The following is a 15,254-nucleotide window of genomic DNA, read 5'->3' on the forward strand; positions in this document are numbered from 1 at the left end:
TAAGTGACTCAGGCTACACTGCAGAACATAAAACCCCAGACCTTTAGACCTGCCATATTACTATTACTGACAATAATCTGACATACAGTTTGTTAGGAACAGTATAGTAATACTACGTAAAACCTCCTTTTGCTCTTAAAGTAGCTTCAATTATTTGTACTGTGGATTCCACAAGATGTGGGAAACACGTCTGTTTGGTCCATGTTAATGTGATTAAATCAAACCATTCCCACAGATTTTTATATTAGAGTCAGATCTTTGAAGGGCACAGAAAATAACTTATCATCTCCATTTGCTTTGTGACATATTGTTAAAAAAAAGTGACCATTGCAAAATGGGTAATTCTGAATTAAGTAATTCATTAAGTGATGTTCATGGTTTGGAACAAATAAGATCAAATAGGCTGCAGCTTTCAAATGATAATTCATTGATATAAACAGGCTCAAAATATCCCAAGACAGTATTCCCATCACTGTACCACCCCCACCATCCTAGACTTGACAGGTCAGATCCATCAATTTATGAAGAATCAAGCACCCAATTCTTTGATGAAGTAAGTAGAACCTCAGGATGGTACTGGATGATACTGTTGTTACACACTGTCTACTACATATATATTTATATACTACTACACAACTTATATTTTATCCACACACGTAGGGCATTTAAAGTGTTTCTAAAAATAAACAGTACTGTACATGATCATCTAAATAATTTCCCTTAAGAATCATCTTAACCATCTTTACATAAAATCCCATTTTGATTCCCCTGACAAAAATACTTACACTATTAAAAACATCCGTAACACCACCAATAACCTGAAGTGTTTAAAAATACACACTCACATACCAAACTGGTTAAAAATTATCATCTCTTGTTTAATATATCATACTTTCAATAGATTGCAGAAAAGCCTCCATACCCAATAATACTATAATTTAGAATCTGCGCTCAATACAGCAGGGCAAGTCACTGACCAGCACAATCTTCCACATAATGCAACCTGGATCCTGAGCCCACATCAGTCATATCAGTCATATAGAGCCTGAGAGTCACAGGGAAAGAGCAGGCATTCTTTCCCGACCACAATATATCATATAACTTATATTTCAGGTTCATTTTTTTTCTTTTTCTTTTTTAGAGAGAGATGTTCAACTTAAAAGAGGGGAGAAGGGGGGCATACAGAATACCAGTTTCTGGTATCTGGGTAACTGTGGCAAGCAGCACTAATACAAAGTGAATGAAGGAGAGGGAATCGGCCAGCCCGTTGTTGTGTCCGTTCTGTACATGTCTTTTGTTTCTTTATGACTTCTTGCTCCAGTAAAGTGAAGCTTTACACCTGAAACGCAGGGTCTCTGCCAAACACTGAGGTAAAAAGGTTTTCCTGGGAAGGAAAATAGGCGGCATTAATAATAAAGAACACACTGACAATTTATAGCCAACATTAATGTGCTGTTAACACCTTATTAGTCCCGTCACATTAACTACATTATTAACTATTCACACAATATATGGTTATAACCTAAATAATATCGCTCATTGTGCTTACTTGCATGTTTTTTTAATATAAAAATCCAACATTTTAGCCAGTCACCCTATTTTGTCCTCTCACTCTCTGTCAGATACGTTTAACAGGCTGTATAAATTGGGGGGAAAACTATTCTTAAACTCCCATCAATTCATTGGTCTAGAAAAGTGTGTAAATGCATTATTCTACTTTTATTTCTTCATTATATCACAATAACATTGTTTATTGCAATTATTTCTATAATGCGAAGAAAATACAACAGGCCTACATCTTAATACCTGTCTTTAGCTCATCATGTTGCAGTCGAGCTGCTTATTGCCAGAGTGCCATCTGAGTTTGAGAGAGACTGTCCTTTCAGCACAGGATCTGCAGAGAGATATATGCAATTGCCTTTAAATGGACTCAGCATGTCAGACACGCACACAGAGCACAACATGAAGATACCAAAGCTTCTGGAAAACTCTATTCTGTTCAGATTCTTGCCCTGGAACTACATAAACTCCAAAAGCTTAATACAACACAATGCAGAAAATAATTAAACAGAAAATAGCAAACACCACCCTGTGGCTTACAGAAGTAAGGGTGTTCCATAGCCTCCTGGGCAGTCAGTCTCTGCTGATGGTCATAACGCAGCAGCTTGTCCAGCAGGTCCAGAGCCTCAGGACTCACCAAGTGCTGATTCTCTGGCTGAACAAAGTGCTCCCAGCGCTTTCGTGTTTGCCTGAAGAGGTTTTACAGTGAAAATGGGTGTCAAACCAATACAGCTGAAAAGTCATAAGTCAAATTATGCACATAAACAATTTAACTAAAACTTACTGTCCAAGCAGGTCTTTGAAACGTGTATCCAGTTCAATGTGGTATTTATTAAGGTAGCTGTAAAGCTCTTCGGTCCCAAGAACCTTAGCAATACGGACAAGCTGCAAAAAAAAAAAAAAAAACTATTTAATCGCTACATACCTACAAATTCAACACAAAAATGAGCAAAGGAATAGTTTATAGAAATGTTGTGGCCCAAAAGCCATTTTTATCTGGCTGTTACCTGGTCATAATTGTCCTGGCCATGAAAAAAGGGCTCCTTCTGGAAGATCATACTTGCCAGCATGCAGCCCAAGCTCCACATGTCTAAACTATAGTCATACATCTGAAAAACAATTCAAATTATTAAAATTCGAATGTAATCATTGTGGTATGACAGCATTTTTACAGAAGCATAAAATACAACAATAATATCAAATTAAAGGATTAATTTTTGTACAATAAAGTAGAAACCACACCTGATAATCAACCAGCAGCTCTGGTCCCTTGTATGATCTTGAGGCCACCCTTACATTGTACTCCTGTGAAGGGTGATAGAACTCAGCAAGGCCCCAGTCGATGAGGCGCAACTAAAACACAAAGAAAATGATTTGGGCATGGACGACATTTTTACAACCAGGTGGTTGAAAACTTTGAAATGATAATTATCGTTGTGATCATCACTTACCTTTCTCATTTGGTGATCTATCATGACATTATGTGGCTTCACATCTCGATGCATGATCCCCATGCTATGAGAGTAATCAAGAGCCTGTAGAGAAATCAAGCAGAGAAAAGTAACGAAAAATAAGCTTCAAACACAGCAATTGTGAAAGATTATATTTGCATTGGCTAACAAATCTCACCTTTAGAAGCTCGTACAAGTAGAAGCGAATATCAAAATCTGTTAATCTCTGGTATAGATCCTATAAACAGAAGTTAAAAAGGCATGTCAAAAACAAAACAACACTCTATATAAATCCCTAACCCTCCATAAATACAATCTTTTATTTAACTACAAATTATTTAACATTGTTTTTGTGTAATCAAAGTTGGTCATTTTTCATTCCCATGTTTATTACACTAACTAATGCCAGCAGAAAAGTCAAATGCCTAAAATGTATTTTTAACCCTTAAAATAGGTCAATTAGTAACTAATAATCTAATAGCCATGCTTGTACCTTGAAATCTGTGTTATTGATGCACTCAAAGACAAGGGCTGGTGTTCTGGACTGTAACAAATAAGAAAAAAAGAATTTACATACAACATGGACACCAATTAAACAGCTCATTTCAATAAAAACAAAAAAAACAATCAAGGGATTTGAGCATTTTAATACAGACAGGGATGGCTAATCTCTATCAGACCTACCACAGGATCCTTCACAGTGTCCACAAGGCGAATTATGTTGGTTCCTCCCCTCAGGTTTTCCAGGATTTTGATTTCACGCTTAATCTTCTTTTTCTTCACAGGCTGCAGAAACACAAGTGAGAACATGTTGGAAAAAAGAGGATCTACATTAGAGGCAGGCAATGTTGTATTGCATCACAATACATTTCTAAGAAAATGCTGCAACTAATGCAATGAAAATATTTTGCTACATATTGTGCACTGTGAAAACGTTTTCAAATGTTCCGCTACAATATATTGTTTACCATACGCCCACCCACAACTAAGCCACAAACAACTTTCAATATGCATATGTGTGAAAGGCCACAGACCCCACATCCTCACCTTAAGTATTTTAACTACGACTCTGTCGTTGCTGTTGATGTTGATGGCTTCAAACACTTCGCTGTATTTGCCTCTTCCAAGCTTGCGCACCAGCTGATAGTCATCTTGATTGCTGAAAGTGTATATATACATAGTAAATACATGTGAAGGGGAGAAACTGTCAGTCTGCTGGTTACCTAGACCAGCTAACTAGACTAACTAGTTTAGGTATATTTCTAGTTTAGGTACTTTACACAAATCTATGCTTACCAAATATAGATATTATATATAGTAACTCTTAAAACTTTATGGATATAAACTCGTTTTCTTTGCATTATTTGAGGTCTGGAAGCTCTGCATCTTTTTGATGTTTCAGCCATTCTCATTTTCTGCAAATAATTGCTCTAATCACAATAATTTTATGTGGAATTTGGGGTAAATGTTGTCCGTAGTTTATAGAATACAACAACAACGTTCCTTTTACTCCAACATAAACCTATAATTAGCAAAATCAGAGAATCTGATTCAGAAACTGAAGTGGTCTCTTAATTTTTTCGAGAGCTGAATATACACGCATTTATACTACTATAAATATGACTATGCACATACACACCTCCAACTAGGCACATGTGCTTCATAATCCCAGTAATCCTTGCTCTTCAAAGTGTTGACATCAGCATACACCCGTGCTTTGCTGGCCGCCGGACCAGGCATGGCGGGCATGGGCGATGGAGCTGCCGCCTTCTTCCCCCCAGCGAGAACAGCACTACTAATGCAGACCTGCAGAGCTGAGCAGCGGCGGTGGTGGCGGCGGCTCTCGGGGGGTTTGCTGCTGCAGCTGGCCGGTTTAGAGCAGGGCTTCTCGGGGGGGTTGTGCAGTAAAAGCCGGCCGCGGTGCAGCAGCCTGGACCATGACCCCTCGCAGCGCAGGAATTTGATTGATGACAGCAACCTGTTCGCCTGCTGACACAACGCCAGTTTATTTAGCTATCTAGCGTTAGTTAAGCTAGGTTACCTGGTAAATTTAACGTCAGTGTAAGGCGACATAAACGTTGAAAACGAACGTTAAATTAACGCTACAGAGCTTAGCTGGATACGCCAGGTTAGTAGTAACTAGTTATTTACGTGGATATGGATAAATGAAACATCTGCCTGGCTTATTTTTTTAGCTAACTAGATAATATACTAGCTATTATTAAATATATAGTAGCTAGTTAGCGTAGCTAACGTTATGCTCAGTATTCGTTAATATTAACGTTAAAGCTAACTAGTTAGTTATATGTAATGGCGTACTACCTACCGTTACTACAAACACAGACAGACACATTTATTTAGCTACAATCCAAGCCGTTTCCTCAGTTTTTTCGACGTTTTAGCCACATTTAACGCACTAAAATAACGATTCTATTCACAGCAGCTAACCTACGCTATTTATTTAGTTAGCGTTAGCTTAGCTATTTTACCAGATTCGTCTCCAAGCGCCGTTTCCAAGGTGCTAACCCAGGTTAGCTAAGCTAAGCTAAGCTAAGCAAAAAAAAAACTAACGCTAGCTATTTTCCAGAGAGGGCGTCCACTCCTAAGCTTCCACTCAGACTCTCCTCGCCAACTAACTCAAAATACACATTATCACGATATTCCCCAACCAGTAAACCAGCCCCAAACCGCCGGGGAATTACCCCACAAATCCACCCAAGGGCCGCAGGGCTCCCCCGAGCTGCCGTGCAGCAACTTAGCCAGCTAGCCTCCTCCTGTTCCGCTGCAGCAGCACCGCCAGCCTCCGCTGCTGGACACAGTGCTGACCGGCGGAAACACTGCATACAGTTCCAGAGCGCCCGATTTACAAAGAAAAAGCATGGAGTACTGTATTAAAACACTGACCTGGCTTTAATCCAATACTTACTAACTAAATAACTAATTTCTTAATTATACAGGATTAATAGATTTTCCCAAATTAATTTTAAGAGCCTTATAAACTATATATCATAAAAAATAATATATACAGTATTTAATATAGCACATATCTAAGTCAGGGGATTGTATTGAAATCGTATTAAAACAGTATTAAATGCTGTTCTGGCTTTAATCCAATACGAACTAATTTATTAATTATTCAGGATGAATAGACTTTACAGAATACATTTTTGGAGCCTCATAAAGTACATATCATAGTAAAAAAATAGTTGAGTTAGCTAAAATGATATTGATACTGTATAAGTATTAAAATGCTGATCTGGCTTTAATCCTACACCTCTCACTAATTAACTAATTTCTTAATTATTCAGGATTAGTAGATTTTTTCCAAAATTAAATTTTAAGAGCCTCATACACTAAATATCATAGCAGAAAAAGAATAAACACAGTTAATAAACACAAAACTGATTCTTAACTAAAGCATACATCTATTAAGTTAAGGGAAAAAAATCAAGATGTTTTACTTAATAATTTCTACCTCAATACTGTATGAGCAAGATTTCCTAAGGAAACGCATGGTGTAATTAAAACTTCTTAACTTCAGTTAAATCAGATAAACATGAAATAAGTAGGAAGAAAATATTAAATTAAGGTGATGTTTTACATTTCTAATTTTTATTTTTATTCCTTATATTGTATGAGGCAAAATTTTAAAGGAAAAGCATGAAGTATTGTATTAAAACATCGCTTTGCCTTTAATCCAATACTTACTAATTCATTTCTTAATGATTCAGGATTAACAGATTTTACCAAAAATTTGAAAAGCCTCACAACAAAAATTATATATGAACTGAGACATACATGCTTATATCAAAAATAAAAATCTGCCAATGAGGTAAACAAATTAATCTTAGTAAGATTTCTTAAAACACACAATCACAAAGTTTTAAAATGAATAAAGACCCAAATCAAGCAAAAATAACTGATAAATGAGGTGAACATTCTACAACTGATTGAAACAATTATTCCTGAAACAAGTAAAATAACACCTACTAAATCTTACACCTACAATACTTAGTAAAACAAAACATCTTGACATATCAGAGAAGAAAAGAGTATTGTATTAAAATATCATTTTGGCTACAATCTAATTCTACTTCTTACTAATTTCTTAATGATTCAGGACTAATAGATTTTCCCATTTTTTATGAGCCTCATACACTGTATATCATACATGGAGTATTGGCTTTAATCCAATACTTCTTACTACTGTCTTAATATTTCAGTATCTATAAACAAAAAGATGCAGTAAGGATACATAGGTGTTCCCAAAATTAAATTTTAAGGGCCACGTAATATATATATCATAGTAGAAAAATAATATACAGTTAATAAATTATTTGTTAAATTAGGGAACTGATACTTTAGTTAAATCAAGGAAATGATCTATTAAATAAATTAAATAAATAAATCTATTAAGTTGAAGGAAAAATATAAAATCATGGTGATGTTTAAATCTTGAAATATTTTATTTTGATTTTATTTTACTTTGATCCTGTATTGGGCAGATTTCCAAAGGAAAAGCGTGGCTAAATTTAAGATAGGGCGTTTTGACTTTTAATCCTGAAATACTTTTATATTTTTAATAATCAAATACTTAAAACTAACCAACTTCCTAATAATTCAATATAAATTAATTAAAATAGGCTTTTTACCAAAACATATTTTTCATTCAGAACAGGAAGAATTCATTGAAAAATAAAAAATAACATCTAAAGACACAAAATGTTCCCTGGATCTAATGAAGCATTGTCTTTTTAATCTAATAAACCATAAACCATTCATTTTTACATCAAGTTATAAAATTAAGGCAAAACTTTAAGTCTTTAAATATTCTTTTATTTCCTTGATACTTCATATCATAATATATTCCTAATTCAGGACAGTAAGAATTATTAGTTTTTTTCCAATCATTTTTTAAAGATATATTTATTAAATTGTTAAATATATTTTTAGTCAACAAAGCAATTCACTAAATCGCGGAAATTCTCTTTCACCTTGCATACCGGCTTTACACGTGTGTGTATATATATATATATATATATATATATATATATATTTTTTTTTTTTTTTTTTTAACTACAAAAATTATTTTACAACATTACTCTAACACTTGGGAAAACAATCTTGAAAAATTTATGTTAATTTATGATGTTTAAGCACAATTTCAGTTGTCAAAAGTAAAGTTAAACAGCCCTAAAACAGTCCAACCACATAATATATTAAACCATAATATATTAAACCACATTATTAATATTTGTGATTTACAATCAGTCAGCCAGAAAATTACAATCACCATCTGTCTTTTGAAACATTTATTGGTTAATGCCATGTAGCCTAAGGTCATGATACAAATGAGTGAAGCTTTTTTGTGCATGGATATGACAAATTATTGACATACAGGGATATATATACATACTTCAGTTTCTTCACCATCTTCTACACACTTACGTCTTAAGGGAGCAGGTGAGCAGGGGAAAGGAGGAGGGTAAAACTGTTTTAGTGAGGGTAAGGTCGGTGTCCCCTTTGGTTATCCATTACATTCAAATTACTTAAACTAGCAATGGACTATGTTAAGAGATTTAATGATAAGGGTTTTCCAATGAATAGTGAAAATATAATATCTTGTTTTGTGGGAGTCAACACATGTCACAATTCATATAAAATTATGTTCAAAGATTTATATTATTATTCTTAGTATTCTCTACAGATTGGTCGTCTCCTTTTGGCGTACACAGTCCAAATGAGCACGGTCAGTACATCATCTATGCTGACCGTGTTAAGGTGCAAATTTGTAGAAATTGAGGCATTTTTTCTCCTAAAACAAATGACTCTGTTGTATTACCTAATTAACACAACCAAAGTGCATTTGAATATTTGTTGACCGTTTTTATAAAGAGATGCAAATTAAACAGTTATGGAATGTTTCCCACCAACCACTTTTCAAAGGCCTGGTGAATCACGGACTCATTTGAAATTAGGACGCAAAACAAATAAGAAGATATACATGGCAAAGAAAATGAACAGCATTTCTTATAAAAAGGAAATAATTATACTAGAGTCACTGTAACGGAGTAATACCTGCCCTCTGACAGGAATGACCACTAACACACAGTTTACAGTATGGTGCAGATACACGGACACTAAATTCTACCACTGTACTCAAGTCATAGCATTACAAAACATCCATTTCTGAAGAGTATTGCAGGTATTAGAGCGTTGATGAGCAGTAACAACACCTTGTTTTCTTTTCTTTGAAGGAGACTACTTAATGGTTGTGACCGACATGCCGTTACTGGGCAGCTTCAAAGCAAATGTAAGTCACTGTATTACTGTAAACTGTATGCATACCAGTGCATTAGTGTTACTTACTGGTAATTGTTTAAACTCCCATGATAACTACAGGGATGATATCACCACTTATGCTGATCACATACAATTCCAACACTTCCAGAGGAGCTAACTGCTTGTAGCAGTCATATGCCAGAGCTTGGGCACCCGAGGTCAAATGATATAAGTGCACATCCTCTACAGAGAACGTGCTTCTGGCATTTAAATTAATGGTGATTAGCAGGGGAAAAAAAACTAAAACATTTTATGGCCTATTTAACATTGTTTTTCCTAACATGTTAATTTAAACTCTAAAATTAGTAAAAATGCCAGATTTAAGTTTCCTGAAAAAGGATTTGTGCACTTGTTTTCCACTAAAACAAAAAACATAATTTGACCATGGTTGTCCATACTCTTGCATCCGACCGTACATCGCCTATAAGAGAACATACAAATATGCACCAGTGACAGTTTACAACATAAAGTATTAACATACAAATAGTAGGTTATTCATGCATGCACACACCCTGTTACATTATGGGTTAGGCGTTGGGAGTTATACGTTACAAATACATAGTCACTATACTGAGCAGATCGGCCGTATTTACAAGAACTATGGCTGGTAAGAAGCATGAGGTTGTACATACGCTGCACAGGGTCAAAAGGCAACCAGTTTGTCCATAACAGGCCCCCAGTCATTTATTCCAGCCAGTGAAATCCAATTTGAAAAATTGTGTACTTTATGATTTTTTATTTATGTCGGCCTTGGAGGTGGGCCAAGTCTGGCCTCAACATTTTAAAGCCTGACAGATTGAGGGAATTAAGATCAGCAATCTTGAAACAGTGAGAACTGAACTTGTAACAACAGCACAAATGTCCTCCTCTTGAATTTCAAAACATATTTAAATTTCAGACACTGAAGGGGAATCAGTCTTTCTTTCTGACCTTTTTTGAATGCATGACCTAGAATCATCATCTAATGAACACTTTTTTTTTCTTTTTCTGTATTACACCTAAGTGTGCAATGATCATGACGCGAGGAGAGGTGAACTTCCTTAGCATGTAAGGATACACATCAACAAACGTAGAAAAACACCTTTGTTCAAACCATAATGATGACTTGAACATTCATGTGCTGCAGCTTTTGTAGTTCTTTTCCTATCCAGTTTAAGCTTTAAGGCCTGGCTGGAAGAGGGAATACTGGTTGTACTGTGAAACAGGTGAGCTGAAAAAACAAAGTCATCACAGTTCTCGTGTTTTGCACTTATGTCAAATGAAACTCGATACATCATAGCAAAACTAGCATACTAGCAAGAGTGTCATGTTTCTAAAGTAAGCACTATGTATTCGTGGCTTCCTTGACAGGGCGAGAAGCTAGTTGTACACAGGGTTTTGAGGTACTACTGTATGCATGGAGCTACTGGATAGCCCCCTCCTTCTGCGGTGTGTTGAACAGTGTGTTCCTGCAGAGCACCAAGCTCCCCGAAGCACTCGCCGCACCAGACACACTTAAATTGAGCTTCACGTGAATGAACAATGCCGTGTTTGGCCAGATGCTCCCGCTGCTTAAACCCCTTGTCACAGGTAGGGCACTTAAACGGTTTCTCCCCTGTGTGGACGCGACGATGTCTCTGGAGCTCGGACGAATACTTGAAGCGTCTCTCGCAGTCTGAGCACTTCATGGGTTTCTCACGTGCCGGATCACAGCGATGCTGCACGAAATCAGATGAGGACTGGAAGCGGCGGCCACATAAGGAGCATTTTAGGGGCTTCTCTGTGCAGTGCGAGTTCTGGTGCCTCTGGAGCGTTGATGACTTCTTGTAGCCCTTTCCGCACACGTCGCACTTGTACGGCTTCTCGACGGCATTGGAACTGGAGCTAGCTTCCCCACATTTGTGCCTAAGCAGCTCCCCAGACTGTCGGAAACCTTTCTGGCAAGCAGCACATTTGAACAGGCTCTCAATGCCATGGACGTGTTGGTGGTACAGAAGATGAGAAGGCTGGAGGAATCCCTTGTCACACTGGTTACACTTAAAGGGCCGGTCTGCAGGATTCTTGTGTGTGCGACGGTGGCGTACAAGCGCATACTGCTGCTTGAAACTCATCTGGCACTCCTCACATTGGAAGGGCCTGTCCTCGGAGTGGGTGCGCTCGTGCTGCCGGAGGTCTGACGGACGCTTGAAGCTCTTGCCGCACGTGGCACAGCGGAAAGGCCGCTCACCTGCCGGCTGGCACTGGTGGTGCAGCAGTTCGGACGACTCCTTGAAGTGGAGCTCACACAGGTTGCACTTGAACAGGTGCTCACCAGAGTGGGCATACATGTGCCGCACAAGGTGCTGACGATGCTTGAACGTCTTCTCGCAGACGGCACACTTGTAAGGGCGGTCGGCGCTGTGAGTGCGCTGGTGATGAGCCAGGTGGGATGCCTGGCTAAAGCTCTTATCACAGGTGTTGCACTTATAGGGTTTTTCACCAGTGTGCACACGCTCGTGACGAGACAGTTCGGACAGGTGACGGAAAGCCTTGGAGCACACAGAGCACTTGTAGGGCCTGTCAGAACCCTGGAAGGCAGTAGAAGAAGAGGAGCCCATAGCTGCTCCACTACTGGAGGACTCTCCCGTGGAAGCCTGCTGGGGGTTTGAGGAGGCAGAACCCGGCCTGTAGGTCTTCTCACATATGGAGCATTTCATGGGGTTGTTGCCGTTCTGATGCTCATTGTGATGTTGAGCTAAAGAGGTGAGAAGCGAAAATCCCATCTTGCACACGCCGCACACAAAGGGTTTTTGCTCCACCTGGACGCACTGATGCTCCAGCAGGTCAGTGGCCTGATTGAAGATCTTCATGCACTGGGTGCACTGAAACGAGCGGTCTTGGCTCACCATGCACTGATGCTCATGAGGGTTTGCAAGGTGGGATATATCATGGCCGCAGGCCCCGCACTTGTGCCCACCCTCGCTCCCGACTTGCAGAGAGGGCTGCTGGGCTGGCACCGGGTGCTGTTGAGTATGCTGGCTGTGTTGGGACTGCTGCAAAGCTGGATCGGCCGGCAGGACGATGCCGTACACAGCGCTGCCCAGGGGGTTCTCAGCCCCTTGAAGAAGGGGATGCGCAACAGGAGGGGGGGCCACTGCATGCTGCTGCTGCCATGCCTCGGTCATCCTTCCGCTGTACATGTATGGACTCACTCAAGGGGAACACAACGGGACTGATGTGGACAGGCGCTGTGGAAAGTTCACCAGAGATATATTGTGGGCGTGGCGTTGTTGTTTTTGGATGGAGAATCACTCCAGTTACATTATTTGAAATGTAAAATTGTCCCAGAGTGGGTATAATATACACACACCATGTGTAATGCTGTGGTGCACCTGCCAAGAGAAAAAAAACAGCACAAAATTATTTTTAATGTTATGTTATTGTTGTTTTTTTTTTTTACAGTACTGTGCCTTTGTCTTTATTATCTGTTGCAGAAAGTAAACCTAGCTATTTACAGTATATTAATCTAAGATACCTAACCTAGCTAAAAAGCTAACATCATACACACACAAATACACACACACAATCAATGGCAAATGGTTCAAGGTAATAAGAGCCAGCTAGCTAAATAACTAGTTAACTAACCTAGCAAGCTTCTAGCTAACTAAATGTTCTTCTGCAAAACATAACTAACTAAATACATCAAAAACATCACACATAATGCAAGAAAAAGTAAAAATAGTGGAGAAATAGTATTGGAAATATAGGGTTAAACACGGTGTTAAATTGCCTGCTAGCTAGCTTTTTAGCATCTTTAGCCGACTAGAAAAAAAAGGTAAAATCAATTTTTTGGGTTTTCTATGCAAAATATAGCCCTCAGATGTTACACAAAATAATAAAAGCAATGTCTATGCAGCTAACAGTGCAGGACATGCGTGCATTAGTCGCGAAACTACAGATTAACGCCAATATTTCGTTATTTTTTCGCAGTTTTCAGACGCCAACTTTAGCTAGCCTGCTAGCTTCGATCAGCAGGAGCCGCTAGCTCGGCTAATGCCCTTCCTCTCGCCGTCTGGAGCTCCGCTAACCTCGGCAAACTGCAAAAAACGAGCAAGGAGAGGAGCAGAAAACCAGTAATCTAACTGTAAGGATCACAAAGCCTCTGCACACAAAGGCGTTCGTTCACACAACACCACCGGCCACAGCCACGGCTCCGTCCCTCCGCTGTGAGCCTACACCGCGGCTAGCTAACGCTACAGCAGCCTAGCCGCCGCCGCTGCGCTCCCCGACATGTCGCTATCTCGCTGTTTTTCTCCCCGAATCCTCGATTCACTACCTTATTTTTTCGGTGATCCAGCGAATTCAGGACGGCGTTGATTCAGAAGGAAAAGGAAATCAGGCGATGAGCCGCTGCCGGTACAGAAGGCCCAAATAAATGTGACGCATCGGACCTCGGTGTGCAGCCCCCCCTGAGCAAGGCTGCCACCCAAATCATATGGGCGGATTCAAAGCGAAGGGATCCGATTTCCCAAAAAATAGCACGGAGCCTTCTCCCGATTCCCCCATTTCCCCAAAACCCGCTTTAGAAAGCTTCCCGAAGCCGAATAAAGCTTTATCAAGTCTGAAATATTACATTAAACCTGTCAAAATAAGACACCCGGGGAAACGGAGAACTGAGCCGGTTTAATGACATGGCTATAACCAGAGAACTGCAGTCCGCACTCGGTAGACACAACATTCAGATTAAATTACGGATAAAATTCACATTATCGGCTGAAGAAACATATACACAAGATTGGTTTTATATATATATATATATATATATATATATATATATATATATATATATATATATATATATATATATATATATATATGTGTGTGTGTGTGTGTGTGTGTGTATATATATATATATATATGAGACCAGTTTCTGAATCAGTTTCTTTGATTTTGCTATATGTATATGTTTAAGTAAAATGAGTATTGTTGTTTTATTCTATAAACTTAATTTCTCGCAAATTCCAAATAAAAATATTGTCATTTAGAGCATTTATCTGCATAACATGAGAAATGGCTGAAATAGAAGAAAACATTCATTGTATTCATAAAGTTTCAAGTGTTTAGAAATCAATATTTGGTGGAAGAACCCTGGTTTTTAATCATAGTTGTATGCATGCATTTTGGCATGTTCTCCTCCACCAGTCTTACACACTGCTTTTGGATAACTTTATGCCAAAAATTCAAGCAGTTCAGCTTGGTTTTATGGCTTGTGATCATCCATCTTCCTCTTGATCATATTCCAGAAGTTTTCAATTTGGTAAAATAAAAAAAATACATATTTTTCCACACATATATATATATATATATATGTATCTGCTCCTGCTGCTCATATATGCATTTGTATTTGATCAAATGTTTCATTGTGGTACTATATATTATCCACATGTTCTTTATATATTTTCTTTATATCTTTACAGATTTCTTTTGTCTCTTTCTTTTGTGAAACTTTAATATCAAGAAAGATGACCTGAGTAAATATAATTTATTAATGGAACAAAAATCTATTAAAACCAACCTGGCCCTATGTGACAAAGTATTTGTCCTCTAAACTACCTAATACTTTTGGTTGTGCTCCCCTTGGCGGCAACAACTACAATCAAACATTTGCAATAACTTTTGGTCTTTTTTTCTTTACAATTTTTGTAGTCAGGGTTTTTGAGCATGTAAAACCTTCTTAAAGGCATGCATTTCACACATCACAATCAGACTTTGACTAGGCCACTTAAAAAAAAATTATTTGTTTTTATTTTCTGGGTTTCTTTCTGACCCATAAGTTGTCCATGCCCTTTTTTTAGTAGTTTCAGTAGGCGTGTCACTCCTGGGAAGGTTTTCAAATGTTCTATGTTTTCTCCATATGTAAATAATAGCTGGTTCCTCCCAAAG

The 15,254-nt window shown here is 38.2% G+C and overlaps 2 protein-coding genes across 3 annotated transcripts; both read right to left on the bottom strand.

Annotated features, from left to right (window-relative positions):
• Positions 1–857: 857 nt before the first annotated feature.
• csnk2a2a (casein kinase 2, alpha prime polypeptide a) lies at positions 858–5,872 on the bottom strand. Of its 2 annotated transcripts, none has more exons than XM_022669987.2 (13): positions 5,714–5,872; positions 4,651–4,997; positions 4,059–4,170; positions 3,696–3,797; positions 3,505–3,555; positions 3,190–3,249; positions 3,012–3,095; positions 2,803–2,913; positions 2,568–2,669; positions 2,345–2,445; positions 2,101–2,249; positions 1,807–1,894; positions 858–1,384 (listed from the first exon to the last, which is right to left on the bottom strand). In XM_022669987.2, exons 1-12 carry the CDS (start codon positions 5,852–5,854, stop codon positions 1,821–1,823), a joined length of 1,434 nt encoding a protein of 477 aa, XP_022525708.1. In that variant the 5' UTR covers positions 5,855–5,872; the 3' UTR covers positions 858–1,384; positions 1,807–1,820. The 2 variants fall into 2 exon arrangements, with proteins under 2 accessions (XP_022525708.1, XP_022525709.1); XM_022669988.2 differs by having other exon boundaries at positions 5,501–5,827.
• Positions 5,873–8,308: 2,436 nt separating this feature from the next.
• On the bottom strand, positions 8,309–14,032 carry LOC103045764 (zinc finger protein 319). Its single transcript, XM_007231821.4, has 2 exons — positions 13,648–14,032; positions 8,309–12,703 (listed from the first exon to the last, which is right to left on the bottom strand). The coding sequence occupies exon 2, from the start codon at positions 12,509–12,511 to the stop codon at positions 10,739–10,741; it is 1,773 nt and encodes a 590-aa protein (XP_007231883.1). The 5' UTR covers positions 12,512–12,703; positions 13,648–14,032; the 3' UTR covers positions 8,309–10,738.
• Positions 14,033–15,254: the final 1,222 nt, after the last annotated feature.

This window comes from Astyanax mexicanus, chromosome 16, assembly GCF_023375975.1.
Source record: "Astyanax mexicanus isolate ESR-SI-001 chromosome 16, AstMex3_surface, whole genome shotgun sequence".
NCBI classification, from domain to species: Eukaryota; Metazoa; Chordata; class Actinopteri; order Characiformes; family Acestrorhamphidae; genus Astyanax; species Astyanax mexicanus.